This window comes from Micrasema longulum, unplaced genomic scaffold (genome assembly GCF_059751315.1).
Source record: "Micrasema longulum isolate JH-2025_06_02 unplaced genomic scaffold, ASM5975131v1 h1tg002304l, whole genome shotgun sequence".
NCBI classification, from domain to species: domain Eukaryota; kingdom Metazoa; phylum Arthropoda; class Insecta; order Trichoptera; family Brachycentridae; genus Micrasema; species Micrasema longulum.
The window spans coordinates 74,306-92,661 of NW_028279456.1; the positions used below are offsets into that span (position 1 = coordinate 74,306).

The window sequence follows — 18,356 nt, forward strand, 5'->3', positions numbered from 1 at the left end:
AAATATCATTTAAACATTAAACTTCATTGTCGAATTAAAACATAATGATAATGGGGGTTAGATTTCTTACCATCCATGCGCTCTGCCAAACATAATATAAATTATCTAACTATAATAATAATGTTGTTAGAGCTAAGCTAGCGGGACATACTCGATTAGACACACTTCCGATATTATTTATTTAATGTATGCATATTACTTGTCAAGTTTTACAGAAGACACTGTTGAGATGTAAAACAAATGCTTATAAGCAATTTACGTTTTTTTTACACCACAATAAACTAGGAGGCCTAATTACAGCGTTGATTACTGCATCACGAGGCCGACGCATCTGACTATCTTGTTAGGAGTTGGAGTGCTGAATTAGTCCAACTTATTAGCTCACTTTACCATATACAACGACTCGACCAATACGTTGTCAGCCAACAGAAGTTAACAGTTTTCATGCCGTTTCTGTCTTAACGGGTAGTACATACCAGTGGCGAGCGGTGAGTTTTTAAATTGGTAAGCTATGAAAATTCTGATAAAATGTCCATAGCGGTAGTATGGCATGTAAAAAACAAGTCTATTTTATATTTAATAAATAGTTCCTAACAAATGGCTCCAGCGGCTAATAGTTTCAGTAAAAATATTTTCTAATGTAGCACAAACATTTGATTTAAAAAAAAACATAATTGCAAAAAAAAAATGTAACCCCTGTGGACTCGAACCCCCGCCTTCATCATAAGAAAGCAACGACCCAACCGCACAGCTATTTCGCGTTTTGCGCTAAGTGTCGAAAAAGTAATTAATAAACTGGATAATTCATTAGCGCATTAGTGCATCTTTGGTTAAGTCAGACTATTATAACTTGTCTTGAAATAAAACACCATTTCTTAATAAATGATAATAATTCATTAATTTTAAAGTATTCCTTACCGAGTACGATAGTTCACCAAACAAAACATAAATTACGTTTTAAGAATCATAGTTTCATCGACTTTTATATCACATTATTATTCACAAAACGACATAAGTTATACATATTATAATTCTTCATATATATTTATTCTTAACACTATACACTAGTAACGTTTTTATCATAACTCTAACTAAATTTTAAAAGTTTAAATGGCTACTGAAGAATAACCTACAATATTCAACTGTCATCGTATGCACAAAACGAATTACAATAAAAAAACAATTAGCGAATCTTTGTTTTTTTAAAACCCACTAAAGGATTTATCCTATATTATGGATTAAAATATCAATATATTAATTTATTTTAAAGCAAATTTACTTTCAAACCACCGAAACATAAGTATGATTAATTACTGTTAATTACTTACTTATTATTGTAACATTCGTGTAAGGACATAAAAAATATATTCGTTATCTCTTTCTCACACATAACGAGTGCGTATATTGTCACCTCCCTTAGACTGTCGTAAGTCAAATTGATGCATTTTAAAGAATACTAGCCCTTATGAACAAGTATTGAAAGACTAAATTGCATTAATGAAAGCTGCAAGATTTTACTGTAATCGCAAGTGTAATTTTTCGAACGAGATTCTAAAGTTTTAGGTTAAAGACGTATTTGAATTAGTGATTTTAAAGTGAGCAGAGTAATCTCGTGTAATCCAGTAGTAATAATTTTGGCCAATAGAGGCGCAACTGGTCGCTGTATGGAATAAAGGAATATATAAATTTACTTACCCAAGAAAAGTAATATATTTTTTTGGTGATGTGTTTTTTCCTAATAATACTACAGTATTATAAAACATTACTTACGATGTCAAAAAAATATGGTAAGCTGCATGTAATCGATTATAAGGAGCATTCGCCCCTGGTACATACGTAATAATATAAGCCGAGTAACGATGTAATTTTTTACTATTTTATGAGCCAAGTGACTGAAGTTGTTTTTCTAAAAATTGTTTTTCAAAAGACCAACATTTAATTATATTACAGCGATGGATACTGTCACAGAAATTTTAAAATGTTTCTCGATGGTAACACGTACTTTTTACAACGTCTTTTATTTGCTGAGCTGTAGCATTGGATCCTTGGAGCACCTGGACAAAGGCTATGGGATGCTCTCCATCTTCAGGATGGGGTTGTCCTACTACTCCTACCTGCACCACATTTGGTATCTTCATTATCTCAAATTCCACTTCTGCTGGTGTTATCTGGAATAATTTTGTTAAAATTGTTAAAAAATCTTGTTCATAGGCGTACCTCTCAAAATATAAACAAATAATTGCCCTGTCTGAAGACGTTCATTATGTGTGTCCGCCACGTGGTGTAATCACTGGTTAGCGCGTTTGCCTGGTAGTTCTTATAAATGAAATATTTATTCTAGAATAGTTTATAGTCTCTGGACTGGCGCCTGAATCATAAGACTGATCATCTTACCTTAACGTGACAAAAAATATTAAGATACGACAAATGATGAAGATGCTCATTAACGTGTTAAAAAAGCGCTATTTGATCAAATAAGTAAGTGCAAATGTAACAATTATTTTATGTATTACTTATAATGCATAGAATTTCGAATAGTCCAGAAGGAGCGTAGAATCATATTTGAATACATCGATTTGTGTCCAAAAATTCAACCACTTTGCCCCATTTCCGCTGCGCGCATTTGTACGTCACCGCGTAATGTTGCCAGATGGGAAAAAATATAATCATAACACAAATGTAAGGTAAAAAAAAAAGCAATTTGTTAATTTCTCTAAAATTTTATTGTGCACGCGGAAACATTGATTGACACAACAGAGTAGATAAGTAAAGGGTCATTTAATAAGAGTAATTGAATTCATGAACTTTGAACTTAAAATATAAAACAAATTTTATTTTACAAAAAACGGATATTTTTATATCATATTAAATAATATTTGATATTTTAAATGTAATATCGTTCAAATGTCCCCTACGGCTTTGTTTAATCCGAGGTCTAATTTTCATTAGTTCTTTCATTAGATGAGCAAAGTAGGGTAATAAAATTTACTATTTATTTATTTATTTAACTTTTTGTATATAATGATTATTTGTACATTGGCGGGCTTATTGCCAAATGGCAATTTCTTCCAACCAACCAATAAAATAAAAGTTTTATTTTTATAATTCAAGTTACAGAACATATTCAATAGAAAAAAAAGATTAAAAATTTAAAGATATATAAAAATAGAAATAAACGTATTTGTTTATAAATTACCCTAAATCGAAACTATTACTCAATGGGAAAAAGGAAAAAAGAGGAAAGAGGAAAGAGGAAAAAGGAAAGGAGGAGAGATTAAGGAAGAGAAAGGAGATGTTTCTTCAGACGTGATTTAAACAGAGATAATGTAGTAACATCTTTGATGGTGGATGGGAGATGATTCCACAGTCGAGCCGCATGGACACTATATGAGTTAGAGAAGAAAGAGGAATTGTGTATGGGTATTAAGAGAGTGCCTTGAGAATGAGAACGAAGAGGTAAACCATGAACTGATAAGCGTTGAAATTTTTCACACAGGTATATAGGAGCGTTAGGACTATGAAGTACATTGAACAGAAGTGAGAGGGAGTGATAGTCTCTCCGCTGTCTAATTTTGAGCCATTTCAGTTGCCTACGATAGTCAGAAATGTGGTCATATTTCCTAAGACCAAAAATGTACCTTATGCATGTATTCTGAAGTCGTTCAAGTTTATCGAGTTGCTCACAGCTTAAATCAGTCATGGAAACATCAGCGTAATCTAGAATGGGTAGTAGTAATGCTTGTACAAGAGTGCATTTAGTACTAATGGGTAAGAATTTTTGCAACCTTCTAAGTGAGTGTAGACTGAAAAATATTTTGCGGCTTAATTCATTAGTATGAGCTCGCCAGCAGAGGATGTTCATCCATTACTACCCTGGCAACACTAAAAAAATGACTATTTTGTTTTCTTCGACAATCTGACAGATGAAAAAATAGTTAAATTTTTAAGTAATGCATTTGCTATTTACATATGCATTTGCTAATTACACATGAAATGTGATCTCATCCTGTTTCTTAAAGATCCCAGCAGTATTTCTACACTTTAAAAAGACACGACACGGCATAGCTGAATTCAAATCGGGAGTTGCGTAATGAGCGACGTTTACAAAGAAACTAATGGTTCAGAACGTAAAACTACTCTTTTAAGAGCCTACTGTTTGATGCGGCTATGCGGTTTCTGGACTATTCTTAATTCTATGTTACAATGGTTTGTTTTATTTTTCGACGTTTGTGTATTGTAAAAAGCAGATAAAAATAACGTAAATGTAGCAGTGACTAGCTCGAATACCCAATTACACATTTTATTTAATGTGAAGTAACAAAATATGAATTGAAAACAAGGCAATGTGTGATTGAATACCTGGAAATTTCGGAACTTCAGCATTTCCTTTATCCTGCCAACAACAAACATATCCTTGTTTTCATCAAAGTAGAGAAGATCGCCAGTTTTGTAAAAACCATTTGAATCGAAAGCTGCGGTAGTTGCTTTTGGATTTTGGTAATACTCCTAAAAAATGTAGCAAAGTTAGCAAATTATCACTAATATTTGATAATAATGATATGAATGATTAACTAACATATTACAACAGAGATGTAGAACATTTTTAATAATGGCATATTCTTTTCTCAGCTTTATCGTAATATATTAATCTCGATAACTCTTCTAGGGCAGTTATGGAAAGGTAACTATGAAAAGCATGTCGAGGTGACACGCATTGTTCGGATCATTGGATCTTCACCCAAAAACGAGCGATGCGCTTTCTTCATTTACGAGGCTTTTTTGTTATTTTTCGTTATTTATTTATTGCATTATTGTTAAAAACAAACATCCATACTCGTATAGATGGATAGATAGATTCATCATAATATATGTAAAAAAATATTAATATTCCTAGATGTGACACGGCACCCAAATCAATCGAGGTTTTTTCAGAATTTCGACACACTGACCTTTAAAAGTTACCCATCACTGCTCTACGAGATAAAATCCCGTCCTTGTCTTCAAAAATTGTTCAGGGTTGAAAATGTGTTGCTAATATAATTTCTAATCATAAAAAATCCATTTTAAAAACTGCATTTTTACGCAAATTACCAGAATTTTTTTTTTTTGTAATTTCTAATTTCCACTCTTTATAGTTATCGTAAAATTGTTCATATATTTTTTTTTAAAGTTCATCTTCAAGGTCCAATTATAGTGGTGAATTACAGCACAAAACACCCGGACTTGAGAAAATCGCAACGAATTATTGTTATCTCCCCGGGATTCAAACCCGAAACCATTTGTGCGCGAGGCGTAAGTTTTCGCCATCTAAGGGGGTGGTCAAAATGTTCAATATGTTTTCTAATATTATAAAAATTACATTAAAAGGTGATTTTTTATTGAATGCTGATGAGATATTTTTTACAATTTGAATAAGGATTTTGATTTAATATTCCCACGTTAATTGAACGTTGTTATGCAGAAAGCAGCCAGCCATAGAAAAGGGAAACTGAGATAATAGCACTTATAAGAGTCGATAATAAAATCTACACCACAGTTTGAATGTTTTTGATTTTAACAATTGATAAACAACGAAAACATTAGTTTTTTACATTACAAACAATAATCTAATTATGTATTTGACCAGTTTTAATGATATTTAAAGAACCGTAAGATTTTTCTAGTGCTGTGGGTGTTTTCTGCAAATTTAAAAATGCCGATTTTGTGATCGACACCATTTTCAGAAGGTGATTATTACAGTTTTTTTGTATGAAAGCGGTCTGACTGTTTTAGCAGAACAAAGAATTGACCTTACTGCACTCGATAACACCAATATCTTTTTTTTTTTTTTTTTTTTCATAATTGTGGACTGGTAGCTTTCTGCATAACTACGTAAAATTGAGAGAAGTTGTAAGATTTTTCGTAAATTTAGTAAACTTGTACTTTCAGGAAGTTAGTCCGATTAGACCCAGTAGTATTCTAAATTTTCAGTTATGTGAAAAGTAATTTCGAAATATCATTTTCCTTAACTAAATCACGAAGAAATGTGCACAAAACTTTACCACAGGTCTAATCATAATTCGAGGCATATTGTGATGAAAAAAAAACCCACAAGAAATGCCTTAAAGGCGACATTTAAAATTTTGCGTATTTTTTCAGCCAGCAGGCTTTAAGAGTTAAAGACGTGTAAATTAGATTTACCTTAAAAAGAGTCTTAGATTTTACACGGAGCTCTCCAACTTGATTATAATTAAGTTGTTTTTCAGTGTCAGGGTCAACAATCTAAAAAACATAAATTTTGATTATTAATTTATGACAGTTACAGTACATCTCTTCAAAATCTACAAAAAAATATAAATGGTGGTTAGGTACCTTTTGATATTTAAATACTCACATGCTTGAACTATTTTAATATCAATTTAATTTTGTTTTTTTTATGAACGTATTGAAAGCTTTTATTTCATTTGTTGGTGTAAAAAAAACGCCAATGGGCAAATTTCATCGTAAAAAGTTGATAGCGGAACAAATTTTAGGAATCTAGCGTGTAAATGTTCCTGTAGTTAATTAGCTGTATGTGTATGTATGTATGTATGTATATGTGTAGTTGATATCAAGTATTGTACCTTCCATTGTATCCTTGGGAATATTTTTCCACACGTGGACAATTTTTCACCATCGTTCATAGTTATTATGCTAGCTTCAGTCATTCCATACACGTGCAATAATTTTGCGTTGGGGATTTTTTTCTGGAAAAACGAGAAAAACGAAAATCATACGATTTCGATTGATGAGATGGGAGTTTAAATGCCTGGGTATTTACAGAGCTTATGATCCCTTCACACGGTTTACATTCACTATTCTTATTATGGTATAATTATTATTAATTTCTTAGTTATCCCGAGTACACGCTAAATTTTAGTTTGATAGAGTAACAAAAGTGTTGCGATTAATAATATTGATGAAAAGTGCGTTTAACATATTTCTAAGGCTGGTTTCCCTTAAAACCTCGTTTATACTCCCCTATCAGTTCAAATAAATCGTAATTAACCTTTCCGAGTCTGAAGGTGATAGAAATCCGGGACTTCTTGAGGGGGTACCAGAAATACCCCATCTAAAATGCTATAAATGCGTCGAAAAATAAATAAATAATGTATGATTGTCATGGTAGTATTCAAAAAACTGTTTCATAATATTTCGAGTTTTCTGCGAAATTCATACATTTTTTAATAAAATACTGTTGCGAGATGATGTTGTATGACGTTGAACAACACCAATAAAAATTAAATCGTTATTTTTAATTAAATTTATTTACTAAAATTTTTATTACTGCTAATGTCACTTTAATAAAATTTTATTAACCACCTTTAGTTTAAAATCTTCTCTTTATATTAACATTTTCAAATTTTAAAGATAACTTGATATACTCGTGCTAGTTATTTTTTCTTTTTATCTGCTGCGCTCGACACGTTTTAATACTTTTTTACTGCTTTTAATTACTTTTCTTACTATAATATGTGATTATTTTTAAAGGTGTTTTTTAAATTAACTTAAATTTATTGTCTTTTATTTCTTATAGAATTCCTTCTCGTTCCTTTTTTTAATCCCTTAAAATATGTATGTATATATTTGTTTTTCCTTTTTGAAAATGTTTTGTTTGCATTTGAGTATGTTTTTTATTCTCATTTATTTAAATTCTTACCATTAAATTACTTTTATTAAGTTTTTTATTCGTTTTTAATATTATTTCCATTTATGTAAATACTCACTACAAACTTTTGAAATAACTTTCTTACTTTGATTTTAATTTTTAAACTACTTTCTTTTACGTTTTTATCCCTTATTTTTTGTACTTGAAAAAATAGAAATATTTAATTAACCTTAGATATAATGAAAATGTAATGTGGAAACTTAACTTGTCCATTAGAGTCAAGTCTCACTTTGTATACTATAAACTATGAAATTGTACTGTATGTTTCCTGAATAAAATAAATTAAAAAATAACGAAATAAAAAATACTGATCGAAAATCTCGCTACGATCAAAAAACACACGTGCCAAACAAATACACGTTCCATATTATATACTGACCAAATATATCAAAGATTATTATACTGTAAAGCGATGAATAGTAATAACAAAAAGAGTTGGTTTGAACATGATTTTATCACTTCCATTGCGTAGATATATGTATACCGTCGGCTACGGGCGCCCTCGATAGCTATCGATGTGCTTACATCAAAACTCGAAGATACAGGGTCAATAGTGTATTTTAGTTATTGCTCAGGAGAATTTATCTTCAACTAGGTATACCGATTGCGTATCTTCCGATCACAATAGCCCCCCAGATTCGATTGATTTATGTGAGTAAAAATATGTGCATAGGTACCTCGAATGCTTCCCCGATTGACGCAGCAATGGGACTGGCCCCAATAATTACTCTCCTTACACAGGTCATGTCCAAATTCTTGAAGTTAGGATGCTTTACAAGTTCACATAGAGAAACTGGACTTAGTATCATTTCTGTAGGCTGTAAAAGATAACATTAAATGTATTGTCAGATTCTAAATTCCCCACCTACACCAACAGAAGTGTATCTTGATTATTATTGTTACATAAAGTAAGATGATCCGTTTCAGGTTTCAAGTGCCAGTCCAGGGACTGTTTATTTATTCATTTCAAATAACATTTATACACATATTCAGCAACATATTATGGCTTTTTAGGCTGTGCCCGAGTTCAGCCATAATACTTAAAAACAACAAAAATATAAAGTGAATTAATTTTTTTTTCAAATAAAAACAATCCGTATAATATAATACATTCGCCATGTATTAAAAACGCATTAACATCAACCTCGTGTCTTCTGACAATCTCCAACTGGGATAGGTGCTCCACAATCCTATATAACCTCAATTCTACTTAACTTTATTGGTTTTATTTTATGCTCACATATTATTATAATGTTTTTTATATAAATATAATGCAAATTATGTTGTTTTGTATATGTATATAGCAGTGGGGAGCCGTGATTTATTTATACAATATTTTCTATGGTTCTGTGAAAATCAATTAAAACAACAATTATTATTAACCACGCGATATACGTAGCTTTATTCTACACTATTTTAATACAATACTTTTACAAAAGTTTATTAACAAATATCACAATGACATTCAGCACTAACTATCAATACTGAGCACTGGTCGATTTCTTTTAAAATGAAGAATGCCAAAAATAGCCACTGCGAACGCCACATTTCCTATTTAATACATATGTCAAATGTCAACAGTATACTATCAAAGAAAAAGAGTCCTTCGGAAATAATGTTCGAAATACTAGTTTCCAAATAGAGAACCTTCAAATAATGTTTGTAATCTGCAAGCTTGTTTTAGTACTAAAAAAGCTGACTTGGGTTAAAGATGTAAAATATAGTGTACTTTTTGTATGGAGAAATACGCTGAGGTAATCGGCTAGTTTCATCGTTCACTGAGAACGGGCTGGGCGCTGAGCGCAATTCATGCAAAATGCCCATCTTAGATTATGTCATTCAGACTGAAAAACCATTCAAAGTAGTTAAACACATAATTAAATTCTTAAAACAAAACGAATGTTTGCATAAGTTCTCATTTGCTAAAGTAAAAAAACATTCAAACTGTTTATAACATTATTATCGATCGTCAAAATAATGATAAGTTGTGCATAATCCCTTATTTTGATGATTCCCCCGGTTTATGATTTCCAAAATCATCAAAATAGATATCAAGTAGAGATTTAAGTCCAAGTCGTAGATAAGTTGTCAAAGCATTTTCTTGTCATGCTTGCAATGCTCGATTCTGGGATTGATTTCCAGTTAGGTCGACGTATGTAATTTATTTAGTTGGTCCCCAATACCCTAGGTATTGGGTTCGGATAAGATTATTGCGACGATTTCTATCTAAATTGCCTTACCTTGTACTTATTGACCGCTTTGACGAATAGATCGACTGTAAATGGCGAGGCGCTGTTTATCCTTGTGACCCCAAACAAACAAGATTGCAATAAATTAATTATTCCTGTGGTCCAGTAAACAGTCGAAAATCCCAAATTCACTCTAACTGGGGTCTTCGGTTGGTGGGAAAATCTTTTTTGGAGTTCTCTTGAGCTAGAATTAGAACATACATAAAAAAAGACACATTTTTTGCATTTTACCCAATTATTTCAATTGTCTGAGTTCGGACGAAAAAAATATTGAAACAAGTTCTGTATGAACCAGAATCCCGGACAAGTGTTTTGGCTCCATGACTACTCCCAGGTAAAAGCCTGAAAATGGAAATTGAGTGGAGAATAGTCCGACTCATAGTGAAGTGGTTGGCGCGTTCGATTTATAGGAAGGTCGATATGAAATATTTGCTTTTAAAGTTGTTTTACAGTGCTATATTTCTCTGTCCCTAGACTGCTACCTGCGTTGGTATTTTAGACGCTCTCGCGGCCGCTGAAAACACGTTTACGTACGTAAATACGCGCTATAAAAGCGTTTTCCACGGCCACGAAAGCGTTTAGAATAGCAGCCCAGAATAGTATGTCTGATAACCTTACTTTTTTGTAGCAGACGATCGATATACGCTGTTTTTATTTGATCAATACAATACTTTATGGCCCATCAGGTCCGGAGAAGCGTTTTATGATATTTTCAATTTTGAAGCTATTTTAAGTTATAACAGCGTTAGTAAAATAGGAAACAAGTTGTGTCAGAGCGGGGTCGAATCTTCTGATCCAAGGTCCACCATACTACCATGGGACCACAACCCGTCCCAAACTAATGTAAGTATTACAAATTAATGTTTATAAATTATTTATTAATAAATATTTGCATGTCATTGTTTCAAATGAATAAAGGCAGGCGTACATTATTGTAATAGGGGATTAAATCTAAAGTTTAAAAAAATAAAGTGAATTAAATTAAAAGGTCAGCCAATAGTTTAGTGATCAATTTATTAGATTACCATGCAAGATTTCTCGGGCTCAATTCCCGACATGGTTGAAATGAGATATTTATTTAAAAAGGTGTTTTAACACTAGAATATTTCATAGTTCCTGGACTGGCACCTGAAGCATAAGACTGATCATCTTACTTCCATGCAACAAACATGATCAAGATACATTACGTTTGGTGTACCAATGCAGTGCCCTATGCACTTTTAGGTGCGGAAATGATGATGAATTAAATCATAATGAATACGTTAAAGAAATGAGAAAGTACTTACAATAAAATTTGACCAAGAATGTAAGATTTGTGAGTGTGACAGACACCTTTAGGAAAACCCGTTGTACCACTGGATGAAATGATAAATGCTACTGTCTTTTCAGGATCAAAATCTGTAACTCTGAAAGAAAAAAATGATCGCTCTTGAAAAATATATATATTTATCTAAAAGTGAAATTGGATGCTGAATATATGTCACATTGCTGACGGATTTGAATTTTTAAAAACCAAATAATTATTTCGTTAACACATTGTGATATAAAATCAGTACCTTAAAGGAAAAACCACGGGAGTCACACTGAACAAAATGTTTAGAAAACAAGATGGTTGTATGATTTCCAAAACTGAGATAATTACATCTTATAGTGTAAAATATATATTTTTTAAAAATTTGTTACTACGGAGACGGAAAACATTTTTGAGAAGGGAATATGAAAGTTTAGGCATTCACAGGGCTTATGACCTGTCGTTGGCTGGATTAAGTGGCCATTTTACCCACTGTGTAACATTCACCATTCTGCCTATGTTTGAACATCCACATTTCCTCAACTCTTCCATCTGTTGACTTTTGTGAAGTAAAAGAGCTGAAACCTTTATTTATGCAGGTGAGATTCATCTAATTGAATTATTTCACCTACATACTAGGCAACGCCTGAAAATGTTATTTTTTCATCAACAGATTCACAAACTTCACAAAGATTCACAAACTTCGTCATAAGCCCTGTAGATGCCTAGACTTCTATATTACCTTTTCTTAAATGTTCTTCATCTCTGTTATAATATTTTAATTGTTATAGATGACTAGAAAAAGAACATTGATAAAAATAAATATGTGAATGCAGTATTTTTATCACGTGGGTGAGATTCATCCGGCCGAACCAATTCACCTACTAGGCAACGCCTGAAAACAATTTTCCAATTTCGTATGGTCTGTAAGCATTTGGATATACTCAAAACATTGTTGAATAATAGAACATATTTAAATAGCGTATCTGGATGATGTTTTTTGCATTAACACAAAGTGGACTTCAGATTTACAATTCAATAAAAAGCATTTTTGCAACGAAAGTAGACATTAGTGTTTAACTCATTTATAAACTTTTTATTGCGATAATTTCTGCATTTTCAATATCAAAACGGCAATAAGTGGACTGCCGTGTTTTATCCTCTAAGGTACAGAAATAAATAGTCTTGTTTTACGTGTTGTTGTGTATTTTTCACTACCTCCTTCCATATCCCCTCTATTCCACCTGCTGACAAGCCTCTAAATAGAGGCTTAGCGGGTTATTCCTTAAAAAAAGATTGAAAAAATGAGCATTGGCTCTTTAACTTATTGTGCATTGCCCCTTTTTCAGCTTTCAAAGGCAACAGCTGGAGACGCGATGCAGAAGCCTGGGTCTGAAGCTTGAATCTTTGCAATACCCCATCGGGGATAGGTAATAAATAACTTACACGAGAGGTAGTATTATACATGGTCAATATAGTGCAGGCAATTGGTAAAATAAACCAAAGTAGAGAGCAAAATGCCGAACACTCTTCTAGTGGAACGGAAGGCCGGTTGACAACAGTCAACAGGCCGGCTTCTCCTGAAGAGTTTTAAGTGGTTTCCTCTCCACATGAGCAAATGCTGAGAAGGGTACTTCTCGGGTACAATTGGCCCACATTATAATATCTTTCCTGATTCCAATAGTTTAGCTAAAATAATGTAATATAACAGCAGAAAAATACTCTTTATGGAATATAAACCTTGTATATTATAAGCAGGTATAAAATAATGCAACTCCGATATTTAAAAAAAATTTAAAAACGTATTGTTCATAAAACATGTTACAAGGCAAACAAAATATATATATTTTAATCAAAAACGTAATTAACAATATTTGATTTTGTCCAAATGTATGAATCTCTTCACAACAGTAAAGGTTTCAGCTCTTTAATTTCACTAAAATAAACAGATGGAAGAATTGAAGAAATATGGATGTTCAAACATAAAAAAAGAATGGTGAATGTTACACAGTGTGTCTGTACACACTGTGTAACATGTGTACTGTGTCACTGTTGACAGGTCATAAGCGCTTTATTTAAAGGGCTTATGACATGTCACTGTCACTGTAGGCATTTGCCTAGACTTCCATATTCCCTTAATTAAGGCATTTTCCATCCCTGTTGCAATTTGTTAAGTTAATTTAACCACTGAAAAAAAAAATCTTTTTTGTTTTCATGAGGTTACAAAAGCCTATTACAACAGCAAATGCTTAGTTATGTTATGAATAATTGTTTTATGCAGTATCCATTGAATTACAAAATAAATCTTTCATTTTGTTTTTATAAGTACAATTTATTATGAATTAACAAAAAAAACTTATGTAAGTTTTTGTTCTTACTCAAATTTATCTTCGTTTCCAGTGTTTTGTAAAAAGTCATCAAAATGTAGGAAATTTCCAGATTTCGGTTGTTCTTCGAAAACAACAATTTCTGCTTTGATATTTTTTTCCCTTAAGACTTCTGCAAAAATTTGTGTCATTTCTGGGTCACAAAATACTATGGAAGGAATGGAGGCCCCAAGGGAATTTTCGACCTCAGCTGAAAAAGTTATTAACAATGAATTTAAAAAAAATATGTTGAACTATCTCTTCGTATGTGTTTGCTAAGGTGAAAGGGTATATTACGCAAAGTGTAATTTTAAATGTAACGGTTTAGATCTTGTTATTATAAGTGCACTAGATAGCAGGGGCGAACCGTGTATAGAAGCGATTATGCGCAGCTTACCGTTATATTTGACCAACCATAATAATGTTTTATTGTACTTTATTTACAGAAAAACAAATAAATAATTAACAATTATTTGAAATCATTTCCACCGTTTGTATTTTTATCCTAATAAACATATAAGTTTTAATAAAGCGCGCCCAGCGCCTGCGGTGAGCCAAGAAATTAGCCGATTATTCCAGCCTATTTTATCATACAAATAAGTATACTATATTTCGAATGTATTAATTAACCCCAGTGCGGGTTTTTTCTCTTAGATTAAACTTGCAGATTACACAAATTATTTGAAGATTCTTGATTTGGAAAACAGTACCTATTTCAAAAATTGTTTCTTAAGAACTATTTTTCTTTGAGATGGTACTTTTGACATAATACCATAATTACTTTCATGCGTCATATTTCAGGATATATAGCACTCCACGCGGCTGTTTTTAGCACTATTAATTACTAGAATAATGTGGCCAGTTGACATTTCAATTGAATACTTATATCGACTGAATTCATAGTGGTATTTTTTAATGAATTATATAATAAAGTAATGGATAATATATCTATGTAATATAATACATCACGAAGTTACACAGTTTGAGTTGATTTCATGGATGAGAGATGTTGTATCACACAGAGCCACAGAAAAATATCAATTTATAGTATATATTACTTACATTATATTATTATGCAGATACAAATATATGATATTTTTTTAAAGCTTACCTGTCAATAAAATCACTATTCGCCACTCCTTGGTAGTAATAATTAATATTAAAATCTGATGAATTTTAATTAGTAAATATCTAAGAAAATCAAGTAAAGAAGTAAATTATCTTCATTACTGTGAGATATTAATTTTAGTTAGGTAAACTATGTGAGGATTTACTCTCGCTATGGTGAGTTTACTGACATCATTGTTACTCTTCTATTACTCTTCCTAGGGTCGAGTGAGATATGGAAGGACTTACTCTTGGTCATCGTCGTCGAGAGTGTACATATGGCGCAGCCGATGTATAGCGAGGCTATGATGGGTATACCGACATCATTGTGAGTTTTAGCGCAGACGAGCACCATGTCACCCAACCCGAGTCCGCGCTTCTTTAATTCCTGGGCCACTCTGATGCTGCGGAGTAGGACGGACGAGTGGGTTTCCGATGTGCCAGAAGTCAGCTCTATCTAACATCAAAACAAAAAAACTTTTTTTTTTGTTGTTTTTTTACAATAAAAAAAAATTATAAAACAGAGTATAAAAAAAATTAAGCATAATTACGTAGCAATGAAATACATATTAATAGTAAAAATAGTAAACAAAAAATCCCACAAAGGCATGGCCTGTTCGTGCGTATATAAGAAAATGTTAATGAATTTTTGCTCCAATAATAAACAATGGACAGTTATAATATTTTTGTGTAACATAAGAAAGAAAAAATTAGATATTCTGTAAAAGATAATATGGTATTTTTTTTATAGTAATTAAAAAAGAAAATAAAAAATATTTAAAAAAACACAAAAAAATCCTTATTATATAAAAGGCAACAAAATAAATCATAGAAAAAAAGAGTTCGTATCTTTAGTTTGAATCCAGGATAGTGCATGTTTTTTAAAAGAAGGAAAATTTTGAAAGTTTGTAATCAATGAAATATTAACAGTAAAAAAAATTAAAAATTATAAAAAAAATAAAAACATTATAAATCGTGGTTGTAAAATATTTCTATTGGCGTTTCTTTACAGTTGATTTCACTACACTATCTCACAATGAATTTAGGTTTAAAATCTATGGAAATATGTACGTTATAGTGTCATACATCATGCATATCCCACAAGTAAAATTACTTGAAATGGCTGCCTTGATGGCACGCTATTTAATGTTTTCAAGTATTCATGTAGTCAGGTAAGTCATTAGAGTGTTTAGTCCGTAATATTTTTAACTGTCCTGCATTTATTTACTCTTTTTTTTTCACAGTATAAACAATAATCAATAATAAAAATAATGTGTCCTCACTGGGGTTACCCGCGCCAAGGACACTTAACAATATACTTTTTTATATTTTTTTGCATGTGAAAATATACAAAGAAGACTTAATATACACAGAGAAATTACAAAATGTTAAGACAGTTTTAAACACTACGTATTTATGTTTATATTTATTGAGACTACATGTACGGAGTGAAGGAGTCAATGTTAAAAATCTCAAGTCTCCAAGAACGTAGAAATAACATTGACTCCATATTTATGATTAATTTACTGAATGGTTTAATTGATGTACCATCGTTACTGGAACAAGTGGCATTCAATCTTCCAATCCGCCTTTTTTGGTGTAAGTCTTTAAAGATTTAAAAAACCATTAAGATAGACCGGATCTTGTCTTGAGGTGGTAATATTTTTTTTGTCCTAGCTTTAATTTTATTGAGTTGTATTTTATTTTATTAGTGCCTGTATTTACTATCAGAAATTGTATTTATCATCGTTAGAATGGACTGTATAAGTTATTTACGAGTATGTATACTTATAATATTTAAATTATAAAACGCACAATAAAACAACAAAAACAAAACACAAACTTTACATTTGTGGAGCAGGTGATTCAATGCGGGTTTGGGCGAATAAAACAATCCATTTTACTTCTACCCACCTCCACCATCCACTTTTTTGTAGCCTTTTGAACATTTTCTCATTACTAATTGTTTTAATGAACAGTGGAAGTAGATTGTAGATTTTAATTGCATAATACTCAAAATCCCTCTGCCCCAAAGTGTTTTGGTTTATTATTTTGTAATGGTGCTTTTAATTGTATATATTAGTGTGTCAGCATTTTTGGTTAATATTATTAATTTCATTGCCTTGCACTTTTCCCAATGCAATTTTGTGTACAGTATTTATCGTAGTATTTCATGTCAAATTGGCGTTTTTTTTGTACAGTTTAGTCGAAAGCGTTCTCAATTAACCACGATCCTCTCCATGAAATGAACAAGTTTTTCCTCTTGACTATATTGTCATTACACTAATGATAGCAAAAAATGTGTAAATTGACTTGTTTTATATTAAGATACAAAGATCTTTATTATGGTATTTTTTACAAATTTAACAACATCAATTAAGATCATTATTTTGAAAAATTTCTTATGTAACTCCGACGCTCTTCATACAAGTTACCGAAATATAAATTCCGAAATCATGTAACTAACAACGCTACTAGGTACTTTAATTCAGTCGGCTTCATGGTGAAATAGTCAACGCGTTTGCCTATCACGCAAAAGGTCTCGGGCTCGATTCCCGACAAAGTTGAAATGAAATATTTGTTTAAAAGGGTTGTTTTTACACCAGAATATTTCATAGTCCCGAAGCGTAAGACAGGTCATCTTATCTTCCTGTAACAAAAAATGTTTAAGATACGCTGCGATTGGTGTACCAATACAGTGCCCTATGCACCATTAGTTGGGGAAAGGGAATGATTATGATGATGATGATTTTAATTAAATTAATTCACAGTTAAGGGACTGTTAGTACTGCATAATATGTCATTACAATGTTATTTCATTAAATAAAATATTGCAGTGTAGAACCTCATTAAAAACCAATATTTTATTCCCGTTCGCCCGGAATCAAACCCGGGATCTCAAGCATTGTAAGCTAACGCGCCAACCACTACACTACGAGGTGAACTTATTTCCAATCGATTTCATTTTACAGAATTTTAAACTGAGAGTGGCTGTTGAACAATTGTAAAATTATTAATGAAAAAAAATGTTTACCTGTTGTATTGAATCCCCAAAAGACTTGAGACTTTTGATGATCCATTTTCCAATATGAAGATCGACAGGTGCTTCAAGATCTTCGTCAGTTTCCATTTTGAGCAAAGACTACCACTATTTTAATAAAGGAGACTATTCAGATCGTGTGCAGTTACAAAGCTGAAGATATTTCTCAAATTATGATACCTTTCATTACCTTATGGGCTTATTATACTAAATTTATAGACAAATCATCTTCTCAATAGATACACACAAATATGTATGTGGTGGAATAATGATCATACACAGTACCTACTTATTACGGAAATTACTGCTATTTTTTTAACCTTATTAGCATTCAACATTTTAATACCAATGGTAATATTTCGCATTAGCGTTCCTGCTGGACAGGTACCTATGCAAATGCATATGACAATACATTATAAAGGGTGGTCCAACGCGCGATGTTAATTATAAATAAAACAAAAAGGTTTCAGAGAATTATCTGAATTTTTTTATTATGATAGAAAGATCTATGACAATTATGTGTGAAACAAAATATCGGGCAAATGGTCGCCACGGCTTCGGTGGCATAAGAGGTATGCTTTTGCATTTAAATATCCCTATAGAAAGAAGTCCAACG

The 18,356-nt window shown here is 31.7% G+C and overlaps 1 protein-coding gene across 1 annotated transcript in view; it reads right to left on the bottom strand.

Annotated features, from left to right (window-relative positions):
• The window catches only part of LOC148272541 (uncharacterized), a 41,628-nt gene extending 23,798 nt beyond the window's left edge, over nt 1-17,830 (bottom strand). The window contains exons 1-10 of the mRNA XM_088239914.1: nt 17,735-17,830; nt 14,950-15,157; nt 13,606-13,804; nt 11,223-11,342; nt 9,928-10,120; nt 8,365-8,505; nt 6,603-6,725; nt 6,181-6,261; nt 4,360-4,506; nt 2,003-2,168 (exon numbers count right to left, since the gene is read on the bottom strand). Coding sequence (XP_088096040.1) covers nt 2,003-2,168; nt 4,360-4,506; nt 6,181-6,261; nt 6,603-6,725; nt 8,365-8,505; nt 9,928-10,120; nt 11,223-11,342; nt 13,606-13,804; nt 14,950-15,157; nt 17,735-17,830 — 1,474 coding nt within the window. The remainder of the gene's footprint in view (nt 1-2,002; nt 2,169-4,359; nt 4,507-6,180; nt 6,262-6,602; nt 6,726-8,364; nt 8,506-9,927; nt 10,121-11,222; nt 11,343-13,605; nt 13,805-14,949; nt 15,158-17,734) is intronic.
• Between the last annotated feature and the right edge of the window lie 526 nt (nt 17,831-18,356).